The sequence below is a fragment of the Lithobates pipiens genome, unplaced genomic scaffold (assembly GCF_037356315.1).
Source record: "Lithobates pipiens isolate NorthernLeopardFrog02 unplaced genomic scaffold, aLitPip1_a1.2 Scaffold_1, whole genome shotgun sequence".
NCBI classification, from domain to species: domain Eukaryota; kingdom Metazoa; phylum Chordata; class Amphibia; order Anura; family Ranidae; genus Lithobates; species Lithobates pipiens.
Window position 1 is genome coordinate 262,380,137 of NW_027507685.1, and position 24,935 is coordinate 262,405,071.

The window sequence follows — 24,935 nt, forward strand, 5'->3', positions numbered from 1 at the left end:
ACACCATCCCTACAGTCACACACGGAGGGGGGAACATGAACACCATCCCTACAGTCACACACGGAGGGGGGGAACATGATGCTTTGAGGCTGTTTCTCTGATAAAGGTACAGGCCGACTTTGCCGCATTGAGTGGCCAATGGATGGGACCGTGTATTGTAAGATCTTGGAGGAGAACCTTCTTCCCTCAGCCGGAACACTGAAGATGGGTCATGGATGGGTCTTCCAGCATAATAATGACCAAAAACATACCGCCAAGGCAGCAAATAATTGGCTGAAAAAAGAAGCACGTGAAGGTCATGGAGTGGCCTAGCCAGTCTCCAGACCTTAATCCTATAGAAAATGTATGGGAGGAGCTGAAACTTCGAGTTGCCAAGAAACATTAAGGATTTAGAGAAGATCTGTAGAGAAGAGAGGAGAAAATCCCTCCTGAGATGTGGAAACCTCATCACCACCTACAAGAAACGTCTGACCTCTGTGCTCGCCAACAAGGGTTTCTCCACCAACTACTAAGTCATGTTTTGCTTTGGGGGGGGGGGGGGGGGTCAAGTACTTATTTTACTCACTGAACTGCAACTCCATTTATAACATTTGTATCATGTGTGTTTTTTTCTGGATTTTTGGTTGATTTTCTGTCATATAAAATACCCCTATGATAAAAATTGTAGACCCTTCGTTTCTTTGTAAGGGGGCAAAACTTACACCATCTGCAGGGGAGCCGATTCATTGTGCGTGTTTTTTGTTTTATACTTTTTATGATTTTTTTTTTTTTTTTTTTTTTTTTAAGTTTCTTTGAATGGTTGTAGAGGATTGAGCACAATGTTGCTTTGTCCGCTCTCTTGCAGTCAATGGCCCGGAGGCCGTCCACTAAACGTCCCGCTGATCTTGGAATGCGATAGTTAAATGACCTTCTATATTTAGCGGGAGGCGCGTGGGACGCATTGTACCAGAAAGAAACGTATCTCTATATACTGTGGATGTTTCTTTATTTCCAAGAAATGGAAACAAGCAGAAGCCTATAATTTACATGGCTTGTCCCTCCGGAAATGAGCACTCGGGTGGGAAACAATGAGTCCTTGTTAAGTGTGTTTTAAGGCAATTATTACTATTCTGGTGAAGTAATTGGTTGTTATCCATGATGAGCCGTATTCTGTCTTCCTGTCTGTTGCTTCTGCACTTTATCTTTTTCACCCTGTTTGCTCTTTCCCTGCTCCCCGTCTATCTTCGCTCCTCAAATCCCAGTCTGGTTTTCTTGCCTCTCCAATCCGCTGCTCCCTCGCCCCCGCCAGCTCTCGACCAGGTGATCGGCTCCCTGGCCCCCCCGCCAGCTCTCGACCAGGTGATCGGCTCCCTGCCCCCCCCCCGCCAGCTCTCGACCAGGTGGTCGGCTCCCTGGCCCCCCCCGCCAGCTCTCGACCAGGTGATCGGCTCCCTGGCCCCCCCGCCAGCTCTCGACCAGGTGGTCGGCTCCCTGGCCCCCCCCCGCCAGCTCTCGACCAGGTGATCGGCTCCCTGGCCCCCCCGCCAGCTCTCGACCAGGTGATCGGCTCCCTGGCCCCCCCGCCAGCTCTCGACCAGGTGATCGGCTCCCTGGCCCCCCCCGCCAGCTCTCGACCAGGTGGTCGGCTCCCTGGCCCCCCCCGCCAGCTCTCGACCAGGTGATCGGCTCCCTGGCCCCCCCGCCAGCTCTCGACCAGGTGGTCGGCTCCCTGGCCCCCCCGCCCCCCCCCCCCCGTCAGCTCTCGACCAGGTGGTCAGCTCCCTCACCTCCCCCCCCCCCCCCGTCAGCTCTCGACCAGGTGGTCGGCTCCTTCGCCCCCCACCAGCTCTCACCATGTTTTGCCCACCTAGATGTTCTCTATCTTTTACTTGCCCACCTGGCTGCTCTTTCTGCATCTTTTCAATCATTTATCAATCCTATTGGATTTCTTGATATCGTTTTCGACCTCTCGTTCTTTTGCTCCCTCTCCCACCAGCTACCTTGTTCAACCCCCCTGTTCTCTCCTTCATTCATCCACCAGCTCTGTCTTTCTTGCTTGTTCACCCACCAGCTCTCTTTTGCCCACTCACACCCCCACCAGCTCTGTCTTTTGCCCGCACACCCCCTCAGCTCTCTGTAATATCTTGTGCCAGCTCACCCCCCCCCCCCCCCAGCTCTCTGTAGGTGTTTTGCCCGCTCACCTTCCCAGCTCCTCTGGCTTTTGCCCACTCACCTCCCCAGCTCTCTGGCTTTTGCCCGCTCATCCCCCCCCCCCCTCCAGCTCTCTGGCTTTTGCCCGCTCATCCCCCCCCCCCCTCCAGCTCTCTGCTTTTGCCCGCTCATCCCCCCCCCCTCCATCTCTCTGGCTTTTGCCCGCTCATCCCCCCCCTCCCCATCCCAGCTCTCTGGCTTTTGCCCGCTCATCCCCCCCCCCCTCCAGCTCTCTGGCTTTTGCCCGCTCATCCCCCCCCCCCTCCAGCTCTCTGGCTTTTGCACGCTCGTCGCCCCACCCCCCTCCAGCTCTCTGGCTTTTGCACGCTCCCCCCCCTCCAGCTCTCTGGCTTTTGCCCGCTCATCCCCCCCCCCCTCCCAGCTCTCTGGCTTTTGCCCGCTCATCCCCCCCCCCCTCCAGCTCTCTGGCTTTTGCACGCTCGTCGCCCCCCCCCCTCCAGCTCTCTGGCTTTTGCACGCTCGTCGCCCCCCCCCCTCCAGCTCTCTGGCTTTTGCACGCTCGTCGCCCCCCCCCCCCCTCCCAGCTCTCTGGCTTTTGCACGCTCGTCGCCCCCCCCCCCCCTCCAGCTCTCTGGCTTTTGCACGCTCGTCGCCCCCCCCCTCCAGCTCTCTGGCTTTTGCACGCTCCCCCCCCCCCCCCTCCAGCTCTCTGGCTTTTGCCCGCTCATCCCCCCCCCTCCAGCTCTCTGGCTTTTGCCCGCTCATCCCCCCCCCCCCCTCCAGCTCTCTGGCTTTTGCACGCTCGTCGCCCCCCCCCCCCCCTCCAGCTCTCTGGCTTTTGCACGCTCCCCCCCCCCCCCTCCAGCTCTCTGGCTTTTGCCCGCTCATCCCCCCCCCCCTCCAGCTCTCTGGCTTTTGCCCGCTCATCCCCCCCCCCTCCAGCTCTCTGGCTTTTGCACGCTCGTCGCCCCCCCCCCCCTCCAGCTCTCTGGCTTTTGCACGCTCGTCGCCCCCCCCCCCCCCCCTCCAGCTCTCTGGCTTTTGCACGCTCGTCGCCCCCCCCCTCCAGCTCTCTGGCTTTTGCACGCTCCCCCCCCCCCCCCTCCAGCTCTCTCTCTGGCTTTTGCACGCTCATCCCCCCCCCCCAGCTTCCTGTATGTCTTCTGCCCACTCACTTCCCCCTCCCCCCAGCTCTCAGGCTTTTGCCCGCTCACCCCCCCCCAGCTCTATCTCAGTTTTTTGCTGGCTCACCTGCCATGTTCCGCTTTCCCGCCTGCCTAGGCGATGTGTGTTTTTTTTTTTTTTTTTTTCCCCCATCTACTTGCCCGCCCGCTCTCTCTGCCTTTTTAGCTCACAAATGTTCTCTCATCATATTTGTCATCCTCTCCCACTTATCGGTGACACCAGAAGTAATGCATTTTTCTCACACAACAATAAAACGCTTGATCTGTAATGAGCGATTCCCGTTTGATTGGAAGTAGGGTGACATCAGATGAGCTCCTCAAACCACCGTCACCCCGCTCAGGAAAGCGGAGGACTCTGCCATTGTCACGCGTTTTCTTTCTGTGAGTCATTCCTCTGTCCTTACACCGGAGGGCGTCCTCAGGGAGCGCAGGACAGGAATATCGGTTTGCACACCAAGCATTGTAATATTTTCCTTCAAGCCTCATTAGTGACCTCAGCACTTTTCTGGCAATGGAGTTTCTGCTAGCAGTTTAATGTGCTGCCTTTTTTTTTCTTTTTTGAATCATTTTCCTTCTTTTAAGATGATGATTTTTCTATGGCCTCCTTTGTTATATACCCAGTCCAATTATTGAAAGGAGGAAAAAATAATGATCGCTCCCTAAACCTTGAGCACAGTAGGTGCCACCTTTTTAAGCACACACAAAAAGGTTTAATATGTATATACAACCTATTTGTTCGTTTTTTATTTTCCCTACATTTTGAGTAAAACGTGGATTGACTGGAACCCCCGATCAGCTTTTATTGTGGTCAGACTGGGCTCCTTATTTTCCATGGTGGCTAATTATTATATGGGAGTGATAGGAAAATCCATGATATTGTCACTGGAACAGAAAAGAGATTTCCTCTCACTTCTCTGTTGATGAGTCCTCCATTATTGGGACACGAGTCTTCCATATTGGGGCACGAGTCTTCCATATTGGGGCACGAGTCTTCCATATTGGGGCACGAGTCTTCCATATTGGGGCACGAGTCTTCCATATTGGGGCACGAGTCTTCCATATTGGGGCACGAGTCTTCCATATTGGGGCACGAGTCTTCCATATTGGGGCACGAGTCTTCCATATTGGGACCCGAGTCTTCCATATTGGGACCCGAGTCTTCCATATTGGGACCCGAGTCTTCCATATTGGGACCCGAGTCTTCCATATTGGGACCCGAGTCTTCCATATTGGGACCCGAGTCTTCCATATTGGGACCCGAGTCGTCCATATTGGGACCCGAGTCGTCCATATGGGCGAGTCGTCCATATTGGGACCCGAGTCGTCCATATTGGGACCCGAGTCGTCCATATTGGGACCCGAGGCAAAGAAAATGTTTTGCCCAATCCTTCTGCTGCTCTAAAAAGTCAACGCTGCCGTCCATATGTAATCCGCCAAATTTCTTTAAAAAAAAATAAATCAAAAAATCAAGTGGGCCATGATACAGCAGAAAGCTAACACATTTCGATTTACAAAGCCTTATTCATAGCTCTGCTTTCTGTCCCCACTGGGGAGATTTTCCTGCACTTCCTGTCTTGTAAACACACCAGGAAGCAAGAGGAAATCTCTCCAAAGTGAGGGAAATCCCCTTTTTCCCTGTTCCAGTGACAATATTTCGGATTTTCCCATATTACATGATATTGACCACCAGGACAAATAGCAGCCGTAATCTTCCAAGGGGCCTGTCAAATGCACTCATTGTAGTGCTGACTATGGCAATACTTTTTCACCCCCCCCCCCCCCCCAAAAAAATCTACCCCATTTATAAAACAGTACTATAGAGTTCATCAATAAAAGACGCTTTGTTAATGGAAGAGGTGACCCTTTTCATTCATTCGCATGTCCTCCTATTTATACTGTGCTTTTCATTGATGGGACCTATAGTACCGTTTCTATGAATGGAGGAGGTGGGCAAAAAAGACTGACATATTTGCCACTCTTGAAGAGTCGTCTGACAGGTCCAGCAGTGGTATTTACCCCACAGCACTGGACGATTATGGCTGCGGGGTATGGGAGGTTGGCAGAGGGCTTTGGCTTTTCAATATGACGGTGAGCACAAAATGTGAAGTACCATTCCCTGTGTTCTGTGTTACCCAGATGGGAATTTTAGGTCTACAGGGTACCCAAATGGACATGTTGGCTGTATAATGTACCCAGATGAGAAGGTTGGGTGTACGGCTTACCCAAATGGGAAGGTTGGGTGTACGGCTTACCCAAATGGGAAGGTTGGGTGTAGTACGGCTTACCCAAATGGGAAGGTTGGGTGTAGTACGGCTTACCCAAATGGGAAGGTTGGGTGTAGTACGGCGCACAAAAATGGGAAGGTTGGGTGTAGTACGGCTTACCCAAATGGGAAGGCTGGGTGTAGTATGGCTTACCCAAATGGCAAGGTTGGGTGTACGGCACACCCAAATGGCAAGGTTGGGTGTATGATGTACCAGTTGGCTGTACGGGGTACCCAAATGGGGAGGTTGGCTGTATGGGGTACCTATATGGGGAGTTTCGGTGTATGGGGTACCCAATACTATGTCTCCAACGTACCCAGATGAGAATGTTTGGGAATTTTTTTTTTTTTTTTTTTTTTTTTTATTAAAATTTTTCTACCTAAACGAAATAAATGTTTTGGGTTCTGGGAAAGTCCCTTTTAACACAGTTCTGTTTTAGTGTGTTGTAATAATGTTGGTAGCAGAATAATGCAGTGCCATGCATTGTGCACTGGTCTAAAAATAAAAATATTACGTGTGTGTATTTTTATTTATTTATTTTTTATTTAGTTTTTTTCCCCATACCAGTGCATTGGTAGCTCATTCATTTCCAATGTTTCCTCATTCGAATAAGGGCTTTATCACACCAAGTGGCGTATGTTGATGTATGAATGACAGATGGGGCATTAGTAGCCCATTCATTTCAATGGGTAGCCCTAACGCAGCGCACATTAATGCCTAAAAATGAATGAGCATAAATGGCCCTGAAGAAGTCTTATACAGAACTGGGATAAAGTCTGTCACTGACCGAATTGTTTCTTGTCTGGATGAGAAATGTGCACAGTGAACAGCGCCACCTGTAGGACGTGGGGAGCTAAAGAAGTTCTTTCAGGATAGCAGAAATTTTAATCGATGTAAAAAGTTTTCCAGCTACTTTATAATCTGGGTATTTTATACAATGGTCTAAATTGCTCATCTAAAAAAAAATTATTTGCGGATCAGAGCACTAACCAGGGTTACATTTATAGCGTCAGAACTTGCAGGCATACAAAGTTTAAAACCCAAAGCAACACCCCCATGCTAGGAGGTCCTCCTTCTTCTTTTTTTTTTTTTTTTTTTTTTAACTTTATCTTGTTTTACTGGTTGTTATGTGGATTGGCTTATCTTGATGATATATAAATGAGCTTCTAGAAGATGGCTGTAATTGTGCTGATGATGTAAAAACTGTCCGTCACCTCTTTTTCCTCTGCCTTCCAAAGGCATCTGGAAATGTCACCCTAAATATGAATATAACATCTGATCTCCTCTTACAGAGGCAGCCAATGGAAACGTGCCACAAGGTCAGCGCCCGCCACCTCGTATTAGAAATGTCCAAATCAACAATCAGATAGTCAAGCTGAAATATTGCTACACGTGCAAAATCTTCAGGCCTCCTCGAGCATCGCACTGCAGTATATGTGATAACTGTGTGGGTGAGTAACTAGAAACAGCTGTACCCAAATGGAAATGTTGGGTATACAGGGTACCCAGATGGGAATGTTGGCTATACAATGTATCAAAAATAGAATGTTAGGTCTACAATGTACCCAAATGGGCATGTTGGGTGTATAATTGTACACAGATGAGTGTGTTGGGTCTACAGTTTACCAAAATAAGAACGTTGGGTATACAATGTACTCAAATTGGAATGTTGGGTATGCAGTGTACCTAAATTGGAATGCTGGATTGTCAAGGTGCCCAGTTGGGAAGGTTGGGTCCACAGGCTACCCAGTTGGGAAGGTTGGGTCCGCAGGCTACCCAGTTGGGAGGGTTGGGTCCGCAGGCTACCCAGTTGGGAGGGTTGGGTCCGCAGGCTACCCAGTTGGGAAGGTTGGGTCCGCAGGCTACCCAGTTGGGAAGGTTGGGTCCGCAGGCTACCCAGTTGGGAAGGTTGGGTCCGCAGGCTACCCAGTTGGGAGGGTTGGGTCCGCAGGCTACCCAGTTGGGAGGGTTGGGTCCGCAGGCTACCCAGTTGGGAGGGTTGGGTCCGCAGGCTACCCAGTTGGGAGGGTTGGGTCCCCAGGCTACCCAGTTGGGAGGGTTGGGTCCGCAGGCTACCCAGTTGGGAGGGTTGGGTCCGCAGGCTACCCAGTTGGGAGGGTTGGGTCCGCAGGCTACCCAGTTGGCAGGGTTGGGTCCGCAGGCTACCCAGTTGGCAGGGTTGGGTCTGCAGTGTATCTAGGTGTGATGGCCCTGTACACAAATGTAACGCTGCTCTTCCATACTAAGCCGCAGTGTGTAACGGGAAATTCCACTGTTTTTGAGCTCCCACGTGTAACCTGAAGTCTAGGCAAAGGATCATATGATCTTTACTTGGATGAGTACTGTGTGTTTCATGTCATTGGAGATTGCAGAGAGTCTCTTTTCAGTCCAGAAGAAATTGTTTGGTAGCTGTGCAGTGGGAGAATAGTGGAAGTGAAGTGTGTAATGAACAAATATGGCCGCCCCCATGTACACCTATAATGACTCGCTGTATAGAGAAAGAACTGTCTTAGATTTAGACTTTAATCACTCTTGTACATATAATATATATTAATAAAATAAAAGGAAAAGATGGCAATACCTTTTTTATTACATTTGTGTGCCAGTAAGCTGATTTTATCCCTCCTGTAATCCATGTTTGTGTTCGGTGTCTCCGCAGAGCGTTTTGACCATCATTGTCCATGGGTGGGGAACTGCGTTGGAAAGAGGAATTATCGATACTTCTACCTCTTCATCCTGTCCTTGTCCCTTCTGACAATCTACATATTCGCCTTCAACATCGTCTATGTGGTCCTCAGTGAGTCCCGCCTTCTTTCCACGTGCCAATGGTTATTTAGAAATCGGAAATGTTTGCGTGTGAGTGACGTCTGCTCTGTGCAGACAATAGATAAGATGACTATAAAGAGAAAAAAAAAAGAGCCCATTCACATCAGAGCGTTGTCTGTTGTGGGTTTTAATGCCTTGACTTTAGCGTGAGCCCAATGGAGAGGTATTAGAACCCCTGTCAGGTTTGTATTTCTGTCTGTGTCCCTGTTTTAAAAAATATACCTGCTAATTTTACAATATACCCAGATGGGCATGTTATACAATGTACCCTCATGGGAATGTTGTGTATACTGTGCTCCCAGGTGGGAATGTTGTGTATACTGTGCTCCCAGGTGGGAATGTTGGGTATGCTGTGCTCCCAGGTGGGAATGTTGGGTATGCTGTGCTTCCAGGTGGGAATGTTGGGTATGCTGTGCTTCCAGGTGGGAATGTTGGGTATGCTGTGCTCCCAGGTGGGAATGTTGGGTATGCCGTGCTCCCAGGTGGGAATGTTGGGTATGCTGTGCTTCCAGGTGGGAATGTTGGGTATGCTGTGCTTCCAGGTGGGAATGTTGGGTATGCTGTGCTTCCAGGTGGGAATGTTGGGTATGCTGTGCTTCCAGGTGGGAATGTTGGGTATGCTGTGCTTCCAGGTGGGAATGTTGGGTATGCTGTGCTTCCAGGTGGGAATGTTGGGTATGCTGTGCTTCCAGGTTGGAATGTTGGGTACGCCGTGCTCCCAGGTTGAAATGTTGGGTATGCTGTGCTTCCAGGTGGGAATGTTGGGTATGCTGTGCTTCCAGGTGGGAATGTTGGGTATGCTGTGCTTCCAGGTGGGAATGTTGGGTATGCTGTGCTTCCAGGTGGGAATGTTGGGTATGCTGTGCTTCCAGGTGGGAATGTTGGGTATGCTGTGCTTCCAGGTGGGAATGTTGGGTATGCTGTGCTTCCAGGTGGGAATGTTGGGTATGCTGTGCTTCCAGGTTGGAATGTTGGGTACGCCGTGCTCCCAGGTTGAAATGTTGGGTATGCTGTGCTTCCAGGTGGGAATGTTGGGTATGCTGTGCTCCCAGGTGGGAATGTTGGGTATGCTGTGCTCCCAGGTGGGAATGTTGGGTATGCCGTGCTCCCAGGTGGGAATGTTGGGTATGCTGTGCTCCCAGGTGGGAATGTTGGGTATGCTGTGCTCCCAGGTGGGAATGTTGGGTATGCCGTGCTCCCAGGTGGGAATGTTGGGTATGCTGTGCTCCCAGGTGGGAATGTTGGGTATGCTGTGCTCCCAGGTGGGAATGTTGGGTATGCTGTGCTCCCAGGTGGGAATGTTGGGTATGCTGTGCTCCCAGGTGGGAATGTTGGGTATGCCGTGCTCCCAGGTGGGAATGTTGGGTATGCTGTGCTCCCAGGTGGGAATGTTGGGTATGCTGTGCTCCCAGGTGGGAATGTTGGGTATGCCGTGCTTCCAGGGGGGAATGTTGGGTATGCCGTGCTTCCAGGTGGGAATGTTGGGTATGCCGTGCTTCCAGGTGGGAATGTTGGGTATGCCGTGCTTCCAGGTGGGAATGTTGGGTATGCCGTGCTTCCAGGTGGGAATGTTGGGTATGCTGTGCTTCCAGGTGGGAATGTTGGGTATGCTGTGCTTCCAGGTGGGAATGTTGGGTATGCCGTGCTTCCAGGTGGGAATGTTGGGTATGCCGTGCTTCCAGGTGGGAATGTTGGGTATGCCGTGCTTCCAGGTGGGAATGTTGGGTATGCCGTGCTTCCAGGTGGGAATGTTGGGTATGCCGTGCTTCCAGGTGGGAATGTTGGGTATGCCGTGCTTCCAGGTGGGAATGTTGGGTATGCCGTGCTTCCAGGTGGGAATGTTGGGTATGCCGTGCTTCCAGGTGGGAATGTTGGGTATGCCGTGCTTCCAGGTGGGAATGTTGGGTATGCCGTGCTTCCAGGTGGGAATGTTGGGTATGCCGTGCTTCCAGGTGGGAATGTTGGGTATGCTGTGCTCCCAGGTGGGAATGTTGGGTATGCCGTGCTCCCAGGTGGGAATGTTGGGTATGCCGTGCTCCCAGGTGGGAATGTTGGGTATGCCGTGCTCCCAGGTGGGAATGTTGGGTATGCCGTGCTCCCAGGTGGGAATGTTGGGTATGCCGTGCTCCCAGGTGGGAATGTTGGGTATGCCGTGCTCCCAGGTGGGAATGTTGGGTATGCCGTGCTCCCAGGTGGGAATGTTGTGTATACTGTGCTCCCAGGTGGGAATGTTGGGTATGCTGTGCTCCCAGGTGGGAATGTTGGGTATGCCGTGCTCCCAGGTGGGAATGTTGGGTATACTGTGCTCCCAGGTGGGAATGTTGGGTATGCTGTGCTCCCAGGTGGGAATGTTGGGTATGCTGTGCTCCCAGGTGGGAATGTTGGGTATGCTGTGCTTCCAGGTGGGAATGTTGGGTATGCCGTGCTTCCAGGTGGGAATGTTGGGTATGCCGTGCTTCCAGGTGGGAATGTTGGGTATGCCGTGCTTCCAGGTGGGAATGTTGGGTATGCCGTGCTTCCAGGTGGGAATGTTGGGTGTGCCGTGCTCCCAGGTGGGAATGTTGGGTGTGCCGTGCTCCCAGGTGGGAATGTTGGGTGTGCCGTGCTCCCAGGTGGGAATGTTGGGTATGCCGTGCTCCCAGGTGGGAATGTTGGGTATGCCGTGCTCCCAGGTGGGAATGTTGGGTATGCCGTGCTCCCAGGTGGGAATGTTGGGTATGCCGTGCTCCCAGGTGGGAATGTTGGGTATGCCGTGCTCCCAGGTGGGAATGTTGGGTATGCCGTGCTCTCATGTGGGAATGTTGGGCATACATCAGTCTGTGCCCCTGTTAGGGAGATTTCCCCTCTTGTTTAATTATTAGCCCCAGAACAGAAATGGAGGGGAAATATGAGGACACCAGCTCTGGCGACTACCTGGAATTTCCCTCACTTTGCAGGGATTTTCCCTCACTTTCTGTTGTGGCTTTGGGACAGGAAATAAAGGGAAATCTCTCTAATGAGACACCGGTGATAGGGAAAAAATCTGTTAGAAGTTTTTTCCCCCCCCCCCCCCCCTTATGATGTCCAAAATGGAAATACAATTGCCTTTCGTTCTGCTGTAAATGGGCTTCCTAATTTACCACAGCCGACAAAAAGTTACTCTTAAAGATCAGCTTCGCCCCCCTCCTCCTTGTGCTACCAATACAGAGTGTGCGCCGATATACTAAAGGGCTTCCTCCTGGCCATCGGGTCCAGAAAATGCCCTTTGGTACATCTGCACACCCGCAGGATATCATATTGCATTTGGGCAAAGATGGCAAAGTTTTGGGACCGCCGTGCAAACCCATCTTTGCTATGTGGGGGGAAACGCTCATGTGTGCCGATGTGTTGCCGGGCCGTCGGCACCCAAAGCCCTGCTAGACATCTGTGCACCTGCACAAAGGGCAGGAGGGGCACAAGGGGCAGGAGGGGCCCCGGGCATTATTCTCACCTAGGCGAGAAATGTGGAAGGCGTTGCTTTGCAGGCTTCATTTTGAAATCTGACCAGAGCAAAGCTTTATCTACCTGGAGGTGCATATTATCCATTAGAGGTGGGCCTGGTCCTCGGGTCATTGAGTGTGAAAAATGTCCTTTTTTAGATCTGTATCTTCAAGAGATGATTCGATTTTATAATCCTCCTTTTATATGTCTTCTGCCCCCCCCCCCCCCTCTTCTCTTTTTTTTTTTTTTTTTTTTTTTTTAGATTCCTTAAAAGTCGGCTTCCTGAACACGCTGAAAGAAAGTCCGGGAACATATCCTTTTACTGATACACTTTATATTTTATATTTATTCTATCTAGAGCTTCTTTTTTTTAATTTTTTTTTATAAGTTTTGGAACCTGCTCCAGTGCATCGTGATGTGGTACGTTGCCTTGGGAACGCACTGCACAAAAAATTGCAATGTTTTAATTATTTTTCTGAAAAAAATAATTGTTGGCATTCCCATGTGCTGTAACGCACCACGTAGTGCTGCAGTGCGTAGAGATGCATGGGGGTATAACCCGGGGGAATTTTTAAATTTTTCAAGAGCAGAGAAATAATCTAATTTTATTTTGTATTTTTAAAGGCGTGTATGTGTGTGTGTGTGTGTGTGTATGTGTGTGTATATGTGTGTGTGTGTATATATATATATATATATATATATATATATATATATATATATAATTTAATTTATTGAAAGCAGAGACCCTGAGAAATAAAATGATGTATGGTGGTGTGTTTTTTTGTTTTGTTTTTTTTTTTTAGGAAAAAAGGGCACACATTTTATTTATATTTAATAATAATAAATATATATTAAATATAAAATGTGTGCCCTTTTTCCTTTAAAAAAAAAAAAGCACCACCACATACACTACCATTTTATTTCTCAGGGTCTCTGCTTTCAATAAAAAAAAAAAAAAAAAAATATATATATATATATATATATATATACACACACACACACACACACACACACACACACACACACACACACACACACACACACACACACACACACACACACACAGTGCCTTGCGAAAGTATTCGGCCCCCTTGAACTTTTCAACCTTTTGCCACATTTCAGGCTTCAAACATAAAGATATAAAATTTTTATTTTTTGTGAAGAATCACCAACAAGTGGGACACAATTGTGAAGTGGAACGAAATCTATTGGATAATTTTAAACTTTTTTTAGCAAATAAAAAACTGAAAAGTGGTGCGTGCAAAATTATTCGGCCCCTTTACTTTCAGTGCAGCAAACTCACTCCAGAAGTTCAGCGAGGATCTCTGAATGATCCAATGTTGTCCTAAATGACTGATGGTGATAAATAGAATCCACCTGTGTGCAATCAAGTCTCTGTATAAATGCACCTGCTCTGTGATAGTCTCAGGGTTCTGTTGAAAGTGCAGAGAGCATCATGAAGACCAAGGAACACACCAGGCAGGTCCGTAATACTGTTGTGGAGAAGTTTAAAGCCAGATTTGGATACAAAAAGATTTCCCAAGCTTTAAACATCCCAAGGAGCACTGTGCAAGCGATCATTTTGAAATGGAAGGAGTATCAGACCACTGCATATCTACCAAGACCTGGCCGTCCCTCTAAACTTTCAGCTCAGACAAGGAGAAGACTGATCAGAGATGCAGCCAAGAGGCCCATGATCACTCTGGATGAACTGCAGAGAACTACAGCTGAGGTGGGAGAGTCTGTCCATAGGACAACAATCAGTCGTACACTGCACAAATCTGCCCTTTATGGAAGAGTGGCAAGAAGAAAGCCATTTCTCAAAGATATCCATAAAAAGTCTGGTCTAAAGTTTGCCACAAGCCACCTGGGAGACACACCAAACATGTGGAAGAAGGTGCTCTGGTCACATGAAACCAAAATCCAACTTTTTGCCCACAATGCAAAACGATATGTTTGGCGTAAAAGCAACACAGCTCATCACCCTCAACACACCATCCCCACTGTCACACATGGTGGTGGCAGCATCATGGTTTGGGCCTGCTTTTCTTCAGCAGGGACAGGGAAGATGGTTAAAATTGAGGGGAAGATGGATGCAGCCAAATACAGGACCATTCTGGATGAAAACCTGTTGGAGTCTGCAAAAGACCTGAAACTGGGACGGAGATTTATCTTCCAACAAGACAATGATCCCAAACATACAGCAAAATCTACAAAGGAATGGTTCACAAATAAACGTATCCAGGTGTTAGAATGGCCAAGTCAAAGTCCAGACCTGAATCCAATCGAGAATCTGTGGAAAGAGCTGAAAACTGCTGTTCACAAACGCTCTCCATCCAACCTCACTGAGCTCCAGCTGTTTTGCAAGGAAGAATGGGCAAGAATTTCAGTCTCTCGATGTGCAAAACTGATAGAGACACCCCAAGTGACTTGCAGCTGTAATCGCAGCAAAAGGCGGCTCTACAAAGTATTAACGCAAGGGGGCCCAATCATTTTACACGCCCCACTTTTCATTTTTTTATTCGTTAAAAAAGTTTCAAAAATCCAATAGATTTCATTCCACTTCACAATTGTGTCCCACTTGTTGGTGATTCTTCACAAAAAATAAAAATTGTATATCTTTATGTTTGAAGCCTGAAATGTGGCAAAAGGTTGAAAAGTTCAAGGGGGCCGAATACTTTCACAAGGCACTATGTGTGTGTATATATAATAGTGAAAGCAGAGACCCTGAGAAATAAAATGTGGTGGTGCTTTTTTTTTTATTTAGGAAAAAAGGACACATTTTTATTTTTGTGCAAGCAAACACTGATCTACCCAGTTTTTGGGTTAAATATAAACGTTTGGGTTGCATTGACTAAATGGAGGCCAAACATGCCCAGTCTTTAAAATTCAGTGTTGCTTGTGGAATCAAAAAATTTCTGGTACTGAAAACTCTCCATAGACGATTCTTTAAAATCGAATAAGGGAATTGATGGTCGGTGCAGAGTGGTACTGCGGACATATATAAAGGTACCCTGTGTGCCACATCCCTGCATAGCAGAATGTGTTTAAAAATGGAGAAAGAGAAAAAAATTGGGACTTTTTTGGCAATATATACTAGGAGTAAGTGTCTCTCTCTCTCTCGGTCTCTCTCTCTCGGTCTCTCTCTCTCGGTCTCTCTCTCTCTCGGTCTCTCTCTCTCTCTCGGTCTCTCTCTCTCTCTCGGTCTCTCTCTCTCGGTCTCTCTCTCTCGGTCTCTCTCTCTCTCTCGGTCTCTCTCTCTCTCTCGGTCTCTCTCTCTCTCTCTCGGTCTCTCTCTCTCTCGATCTCTCTCGATCTCTCTCGATCTCTCTCTCTCGATCTCTCTCTCTCGATCTCTCTCGATCTCTCTCGATCTCTCTCGATCTCTCTCGATCTCTCTCGATCTCTCTCGATCTCTCTCGATCTCTCTCGATCTCTCTCTCTCTCGATCTCTCTCGATCTCTCTCTCTCTCGGTCTCTCTCTCTCGATCGATCGATCTCTCGATATCTCTCTCTCGATATCTCTCTCTCGATATCTCTCTCTCGATATCTCTCTCTCGATATCTCTCTCTCGATATCTCTCTCTCGATATCTCTCTCTCGATATCTCTCTCTCGATCGATCTCTCGATCGATCGATCTCTCGATCGATCGATCTCTCGATCGATCTCTCGATCGATCTCTCTCTCGATATCTCTCTCTCGATCGATCGATCTCTCTCGATCTGTAGTTTTGGGATTCTTATTCACTTTAGTCTCGTTAATATTTCATGAGACGATGGTATTGGTAGGTGTGTGTTCCCCTCGTTGGGTTCTCTTGCATGCAGCCCGGGTCGGTCTGTCTACAAATTCTAATTTGCGGCTCCTTAACTCCTCTGCACAGTCCTGGAAGTGTTCATCTGCTTCTTCACACTGTGGTCTGTGGTGGGATTAACCGGATTCCATACATTCCTCGTATCTCTCAACCAGACGACCAATGAAGATGTGAGTATATGAAGAGGGGGAGGGGGCGTTGTGTTTTTTGTTTATCATGTGAAGTAAATCAAAATCTTAAATCTGAATTCCAGGTTTTTTATACACAGTTTCATCTTCGATCAATATTCTGTATATACTATATCTGTGGGATCCTTCTAGAACAGAGGTCTCCAAACTGCGGCCCTTTGCTTGCTTTTATCCAGCTCTTGGGGCAATATTTCCCCTACCTTGAGCACTAGTGGGCCATAGTTCCTGCCGCTGATACCAATGATGGGACACTATTCCTTCCACTGACCCCAATGATGGGGCACTATTCCTCCCACTGATACCAATGATGGGGCACTATTCCTCCCACTGATACCAATGATGGGGCACTATTCCTCCCACTGACCCCAATGATGGGGCACTATTCCTCCCACTTATACTAATGACGGGGCACTGTTCCTCCCACTGACGCCAATGACGGGGCACTGTTCCTCCCACTGATGCCAATGACGGGGCACTGTTCCTCCCACTGACGCCAATGACGGGGCACTATTCCTCCCACTGATGGGGCACTATTCCTCCCACTGACGCCAATGACGGGGCACTATTCTTCCCAATGACTCCCCAAAAAATGAATGTCTGTGTTGCTTTACTTTAAGTACTGACAAAGATGATGTCAAATAAAATGGCCCATAGAACTAATGTAAAAATTGCTCCGCTCCACAAGGGTTATACGAGTTGGAGAGCTGAAGTGGTTCATTCAGTACAGGTCCGCTCGGCGCGCTCGGCGTGGGTTTTCTTTCATTCGCTCTCCGAAGCGGTCAGAGGCACAGCAACCTCTGCGGAGACTGCGGCACTAATAAGAGTAATAATGACATCGGACACAATTGGGTGAGGCGACTCCTCCGGTGACTTCACAGAGGAATGGGCCGGTCTCTGCCTCACCACCGTCTCTTCTTCCCGGCAAGCTGATGTGACTTCTCAATATTGAATTTCCTGCCGATGGGTAATAATTTCACCTTTTTTGAAGGTTTTCAGCTCAATTCAGCTCAATTCTTCCCAACAACCATCAATGTAATGGAGGGGGGCATTCTTCCCAACAACCATCAATGTAATGGAGGGGGGCATTCTTCCCAACAACCATCAATGTAATGGAGGGGGGCATTCTTCCCAACAACCATCAATGTAATGGAGGGGGCATTCTTCCCAACAACCATCAATGTAATGGAGGGGGGCATTCTTCCCAACAACCATCAATGTAATGGAGGGGGGCATTCTTCCCAACAACCATCAATGTAATGGAGGGGGGCATTCTTCCCAACAACCATCAATGTAATGGAGGGGGGCATTCTTCCCAACAACCATCAATGTAATGGAGGGGGGCATTCTTCCCAACAACCATCAATGTAATGGAGGGGGGCATTCTTCCCAACAACCATCAATGTAATGGGCATTCTTCCCAACAACCTTCAATGTAATGGAGGGGGGCATTCTTCCCAACAACCATCAATGTAATGGAGGGGGGCATTCTTCCCAACAACCATCAATGTAATGGGCATTCTTCCCAACAACCTTCAATGTAATGGAGGGGGGCATTCTTCCCAACAACCATCAATGTAATGGAGGGGGGCATTCTTCCCAACAACCATCAATGTAATGGAGGGGGGCATTCTTCCCAACAACCATCAATGTAATGGGCATTCTTCCCAACAACCATCAATGTAATGGAGGGGGGCATTCTTCCCAACAACCATCAATGTAATGGAGGGGGCATTCTTCCCAACAACCATCAATGTATTGGAGGGGGCATTCTTCCCAACAACCATCAATGTAATGGAGGGGGCATTCTTCCCAACAACCATCAATGTAATGGAGGGGGCATTCTTCCCAACAACCATCAATGTAATGGGCATTCTTCCCAACAACCATCAATGTAATGGGCATTCTTCCCAACAACCATCAATGTAATGGGCATTCTTCCCAACAACCATCAATGTAATGGGCATTCTTCCCAACAACCATCAATGTAATGGGCATTCTTCCCAACAACCATCAATGTAATGGGCATTCTTCCCAACAACCATCAATGTAATGGGCATTCTTCCCAACAACCATCAATGTAATGGGCATTCTTCCCAACAACCATCAATGTAATGGAGGGGGCATTCTTCCCAACAACCATCAATGTAATGGGGGGCATTCTTCCCAACAACCATCAATGTAATGGGGAGCATTCTTCCCAACAACCATCAACCTAATGGGGGGCATTCTTCCTAGCAACCATCAATGTAATGGGGGGTATTCTTCCCATCAACGTAATGGGGGGCATTCTTCCTAGCAACCATCAACGTAATGGGGGGCATTCTTCCCATCAACGTAATGGGGGGCATTCTTCCCATCAACGTAATGGGGGGCATTCTTCCCAGCAACCATCCATGTAATGGGGGGAATTCTTCCCAGCAACCATCCATGTAATGGGGGGCATTCTTCCCAGCAACCATCCATGTAATGGGGGGCATTCTTCCCAGCAACCATCCATGTAATGGGGGGCATTCTTCCCAGCAACCATCCATGTAATGGGGGGCATTCTTCCCAGCAACCATCCATGTAATGGGGGGCATTCTTCCCAGCAACCATCCATGTAATGGGGGGCATTCTTCCCAGCAACCATCAATGTAATGGGCGGCATTCTTCCCAGCAACCATCAATGTAATGGGCGGCATTCTTCCCAGCAACCATCAATGTAATGGGGGCATTCTTCCCAGCAACCATCAATGTAATGGGGGGCATTCTTCCCAACAACCATCAATGTAATGGGGGGCATTCTTCCCAACAACCATCAATGTAATGGGGGGCATTCTTCCCAACAACCTTCAATGTAATGGGGGGCATTCTTCCCAACAACCATTAATGTAATGGGGGGCATTCTTCCCAACAACCATCAATGTAATGGGGGGCATTCTTCCCAACAACCATCAATGTAATGTGGGGGGCATTCTTCCCAACAACCATCAATGTAATGTGGGGGGCATTCTTCCCAACAACCATCAATGTAATGTGGGGGGCATTCTTCCCAGCAACCATCACTGTAATGTGGGGGCATTCTTCCCAACAACCATCAATGTAATCATGGTTTTCTTCCCCCTGGCAATCCATGTAATGGGGGCATTAATTCCACTGACCATCAATGCTGTGGGGATTTTCTTCCCACTGACCATCACGGTGTAATCATAGTTTTCTTCCCCCTGGCAATCCGTGTAATGGGGGCATTAATCCCACTGCCCATCAATGCTGTGGGGACATTCTTCCCACTGGACATTAAGGTAGTGGGAACATTCTTCCCAATAACCATCAATGTATTGGGGGACATTCTTCCCAATAACCAGCAATGTATTGGGGGACATTCTTCCCAATAACCAGCAATGTATTGGGGGACATTCTTCCCAATAACCAGCAATGTATTGGGGGACATTCTTTCCAATAACCATCAATGTATTGGGGGACATTCTTCCCAATAACCATCAATGTATTGGGGGACATTCTTCCCAATAACCATCAATGTATTGGGGGACATTCTTCCCAATGACCATCAATGTAATGGGAGCATTCTTCCCACTGACAATGTAATGGGAAACATTGTTCCCCCTGACCACCAGTGTCATCTGGGCTTTCTTCCCAAGACCAATCGGTGTAATGGGTTCATTCTTCCCAACAACCATCAATGTAATGGGCGCCTTGTTATCACTCATTTTCAGGAAATTTGTTTAGCAGGTTTCCTTAAGACTTGAAAAATATTTGAAGGGTTCCTCTTGGGTTACAAGTTTGAGAGAGGCCAATTTAGCGCGTCGGTTACATCCGTCAACCTGGTGGTAGCGGTCTTGTGTTGCGTGGTACCGTGGTAATTCTGTGATAACCATTCCTGTCTTCATCTTCTGCAGATCAAAGGGTCTTGGACAGGTAAAAACCGCGTGCAGAACCCGTACAGTTACGGCAACCTTATGAAGAACTGCTGCGAAGTGTTGTGTGGTCCTGTTCAGCCCAGGTATGGCGGCAGCGCTCTCATATCTGGTCATTTTACGGGGGAAGTAGGAGCACGGCATTGTAGAGCAGAATATAATGGCATTCAATCACTTTTAGATTTTGTTTGAAAGTAGTTGTGTACCTCAGACATGAAATATGAACAAATCCTATCCCTCTATAGTTCTAAATTCAGCCTGTTCAATTAAGCTGTAAATTCTGCACTTTGAATGGATGTAGAGAAGACTGCAGATAAACATGTACAACTTATGTAGGAGGGTTTGTCTCATCTCTGTGTTAACACCTGAGGCCGGTCACTTCACTGGGTGTATGGAGGGTTTACACCTACTTTTAATGGTCGACCTTGGGGAAAAATAACTTGCGTTCCTATAGCAGAATGCATGTTGTTTTGACACTGCGGGTAGTTTTTTAAATTCTCCAGTCTCAGCTGCAATGTTTTACTTCATCCAAGTGGTGAATCTGCAGCCCGGCCAATGCGGCGCCTTAGTAGCTGCCTGCCAAAAAAGTGGCGCGCCAAAAAAACGCTGAGTTAGAAAAGGCTGAGTCCTTCGTTCTTGATGCAGCAGGGCTAAGGGAATTTCAAGTCCCACTGAAAAAGATTCAAATATAATAAAAGGTACACTATATGATGAAAAATAGGTGGACCCCCTAGCCCTCACACCTACCATATGGCCAAAAATAGGTGGACCCCCTAGCCCTCACACCTACCATATGGCCAAAAATAGGTGGACCCCCTAGCCCTCACACCTACCATATGGCCAAAAATAGGTGGACCCCCTAGCCCTCACACCTACCGTATGGCCAAAAATAGGTGGACCCGCATCACACCTACCATATGAACAAAACTAGGTGGACCCCCTAACCATCACACCTACCATATGAACAAAAATAGGTGAACCCCCTAGCCCTCACACCTACCATATGGCCAAAAATAGGTGGACCCCTGACCATCACACCTACTCTATGGCCAGAAATAGGTTGACCCGCATCACACCTACCATATGAACAAAACTAGGTGGACCCCTAACATCACATCTACTATATGGCAAAATATAGGTGGTCCCCTGAACATCACATCCTACTATAATTCTAAAAATAGGTGGACACCTAACCATCACACCTACCATATGAACAAAAATGGGTAGACCCCCTAACCATCACATCTACTGTAGCCAAAAATAGGTGGATGCTTGATCATCACACCTACTATATGACCAAAAATGGGTGGATCCCTAACCATCACGACTACTACATGGCCAAACGTGGGTGGATCCCTACCCATCACACCTACTATATGGTTGAAAATAGGTGGACATTGGACACCAACCATCATACCTACAATATGAGCAAAAATAGATGGACCCCTAACATCACACCTACCATATGAAAAATATTCTAATATAATAAAAGGTACACTATATGATGAAAACTAGGTGGACACCTACCATATGGCCAAAACTAGGTCGACCCCCTAACCATCACACCTGCTATATGGCCAAAAATAGGTGGACCGGCATCACACCTGCTATATGGCCAAAAATAGGTGGACCCCTAACATAACATCCTACTATAATTCTAAAAATAGGTGGATCCCTAACCATCACACCTACCTTATGAACAAAACTAGGTGGATCCCTAACCATCACGTCTACCATATGAACAAAAATAGGTGGACCCCTAACATCACACCTACTATATGGCAAAACATAGGTGGTCCCCTGAACATCACATCCTACTATAATTCTAAAAAATAGGTGGACCCCTAACCATCACACCTACCATATGAACAAAGATAGGTGAACTCCTGACCATCACGCCCACTATATGGCCAAAAGTAGGTGGACCCCTAATAATCACATCTACTGTAGCCAAAAATAGGTGGATGAATATGTAGACCATCACACCTATTGTAGGCAAAAATAGGTGGACCCTTGATCATCACACCTACTATATGGCCACAAATAGGTGAATCCCTAACCATCATGACTACTATATGGCCAAAAGTAGGTGGATCCCTATTCATCACACCCACTATATGATCAAAATAGGTGGACTTCAACCATCATACCTACTATATGGGCAACAATAGGTAGACCCTTGATCATTACCCAAAAATAGGTGGACCCCCACCATCACAGCTACTATAGCCAAAAATAGGTGGACCCCTTATCACACCTTTTTATATGGCCAGACATAGGTGGACCCCTAACATCACACCCAATATATGACCAGAAGTAGATGGACCCCTAACCATCATTACTACTATATGATCAAAATGGGTGTACTGCAACCATCATACCTACTATATGGCCAAAAATAGGTGGATCCTTGACCATTATCCAAAAATAGGGGGACCACCACCCCCCCCCCCCCATTACACCTAGTAGCCAAAAATAGGTGGACCCCCCCCACCACCATTACACCTAGTAGCCAAAAATAGGTGGACCCCCCCCACCACCATTACACCTAGTAGCCAAAAATAGGTGGACCCCTGTTTTTTTTTTTTGTTTTGTATATTTATTTTTATTTATTTTTTATGGAAATTTGAACTGCTGAAAACTTTTTCTCAAATATGTCAGGTGGTCAAAAATGTCACTGGTACCAAATAAGAATGGCACTTGTTAGCTTTAACTGCCAATGGTTTTTTGTAGCCCCCCCCCCCCCCCCCCAGCTGGGCGTGGTCTCAGGTGTTGATCACACGGCCTGCAGATATGACCGGCACCCGTTCTTGTGTTCCTGGAATCCAGAGAATATTCGAAGCTTCAATTTAATATGTAAATTGTTGCATCAGCTCTGCAACTTCAGATAAAAAGCAGTCTTGGTGGTTGCACTCCGGTATTGGATTGTCCTTACCGCCATTAAATCTCCGGGAATATAGGAGACGCGCTGGAACGCCTCCAGCTGTTCTTTCTGTAATCACCGCCGTGGTTCATTAGCGGAAATTATTCTTGCTATCCGGATGAGTCTGCTGACTCAGATTTTGAGAGAACTTTCTGAAAACCCATCTTCAGAAGGTTTTCGCTGCACACTGTGAGCTTCTCGCCATGGGCATTAGAAGCTACAGCGAATTTGATAGAGCGCCCACCCCATTCCTGGCTGGAGGACGCTCTGCATCCTCTAGCACTTTTCTCCCCAACCTTGACTGTCCCTGGCCCACACCTCTTTTCATTTATTTGGGTTTCAGTGCTTTTAGTCATTGAATCTCAGCTTCACATGTGGGCATTTTATCTTGGGTGGTCTGCGTGTAAAACAGCCAGCCTTGGAACACCCACTCCTCCACACTGACACCCACCCAGCAAGGCATTTTGATATTTACATAACTCCTCCCAAGATCCAGTTTTAGGACTTGGGACTCTTTAGGCTGGGTTCACACCAGTGCGGATTGGATGGGGGTTCCCGGCATCCAATTGGCAGTAGCAGGAGATTCAGACCGGCTCTCTACGGTGAATTTGCACAGGAGCCATGTGCGTTGGGACGCCTGCCTTTACACACACATGAACTTTAATGCCATTCCAGTCTTAGTCCGTAGGGTTCTATATTGAGTTGGCCCTTTGCAGCTATAACAGCTTCAACTCTCCTGGGAAGGCCGTCCACAAGGTTTAGGAGATGTGTCTATGGGAATGTTTGACCGTTCTTCCAGAAGGGCATTTGTGAGGTCAGGCACTGATGTTGGGTGGAAAGGCCTGGCTCGAAGTCTACTTTCTAATTCATCCCAAAGGTTGAGGTCAGGACCAGTCCAGTCCAGTTCCTCCACCCCAAACTCGCTCATCCATGTCTTTATGGACCTTGCTTTGTGCACTGGTGAGCAGTCATGTTGGAACAGGAAGAGGCCGTCCCCAAACTGTTCCCACAAAGTTGGGAGCATGAAATTGTCCAAAAATGTCTTGGTATGCTGACGCCTTAAGAGTTCCCTTTACTGGAACTAAGGGGATAAGCCCAAACCCCTGAAAAACAACCCCCCCACACCATAATCCCCCCTCCACCAAATGATTTGGACCAGTGCACAAAGCAAGGTCCATTATGACATTAAGGAGCGAGTTTGGGGTGGTGGAACTTGACTGGTCCACACAGAGTCCTGACCTCAACCCCATAGAACACCTTTGAGCTAAATTAGAGCGCACACTGCGAGCCAGGTATTCTCGTCCAACATCAAGTAAGGCCTTGTTCTAAAAATCAAAGATGGCTTTTCTTTTTCTTCAACAGAATTGTATATTGGTACATAGGGGAGCTGGAATTTAAAAGAATAAAAAAAAAAGGTGAATTTGGCCTTTAAAGATCTCCAATCTTTTCTGTATTAGTTGTTAATTATATAGGGATGTGGTACTTGTAGGTTGCGTTATCAAACCAGGTCCACTCTCCTTCTACTTTGATTATTCATGTGTGTTCTTTTAGTCAGATGTCATAGTGTGTGTGGTATTTGCCTCTGTTCCGGTGATATTGAGGATGATGAATGCCCCCCCTTGTTGTCTCTTTGTAGCGTGCTGGACAGGCGAGGGATATTACAGGAGCCTCTAAGTCTTCCAGGACAGTCGGAAAACGGAGCCCCTCCGCAAGATTCCGTAAGTTGGTCCAAACCGCCTCATAGAAATCTTATTGCTGAACGTTCTCTCGTCAGTATGATGTCATATTGTCCACTGAGGTTTTCTGCTGATCTCAGATGAATGTGTTCTGGAAATGGTTACATTACTTCTGTTCCATGTCCTCCATGTCCTCTTCATGCTGATGGTCTTCAACTGACCTTCTACTCTTCAACCCACCATACCCTCCTTTATACCCTAATAGATTGTAAGCTCTTCAACCCACCATACCCTCCTTTATACCATAATAGATTGTAAGCTCTTCCACCCACTGTGTCCTCCTTTATACCCTAATAGATTGTAAGCTCTTCCATCCACTGTGTCCTCCTTTATACCCTAATAGATTGTAAGCTCTTCCACCCACTGTGTCCTCCTTTATACCCTAATAGATTGTAAGCTCTTCCACCCACCGTACCCTCCTTTATACCCTAATAGATTGTAAGCTCTTCCACCCACCTTATTTTCTTATACCCTAATAG

The 24,935-nt window shown here is 47.7% G+C and overlaps 1 protein-coding gene across 2 annotated transcripts in view; it reads left to right on the forward strand.

Annotated features, from left to right (window-relative positions):
* Positions 1 to 24,935, forward strand: part of ZDHHC9 (zDHHC palmitoyltransferase 9) — a 63,787-nt gene that overhangs the window by 30,332 nt on the left and 8,520 nt on the right. For both annotated transcript variants that reach the window (XM_077485355.1, XM_077485346.1), the window contains exons 4-9: positions 6,892 to 7,050; positions 8,259 to 8,396; positions 12,147 to 12,193; positions 15,761 to 15,865; positions 19,780 to 19,883; positions 24,357 to 24,438. In XM_077485355.1, the coding sequence (XP_077341481.1) occupies positions 6,892 to 7,050; positions 8,259 to 8,396; positions 12,147 to 12,193; positions 15,761 to 15,865; positions 19,780 to 19,883; positions 24,357 to 24,438 (635 nt within the window). The remainder of the gene's footprint in view (positions 1 to 6,891; positions 7,051 to 8,258; positions 8,397 to 12,146; positions 12,194 to 15,760; positions 15,866 to 19,779; positions 19,884 to 24,356; positions 24,439 to 24,935) is intronic.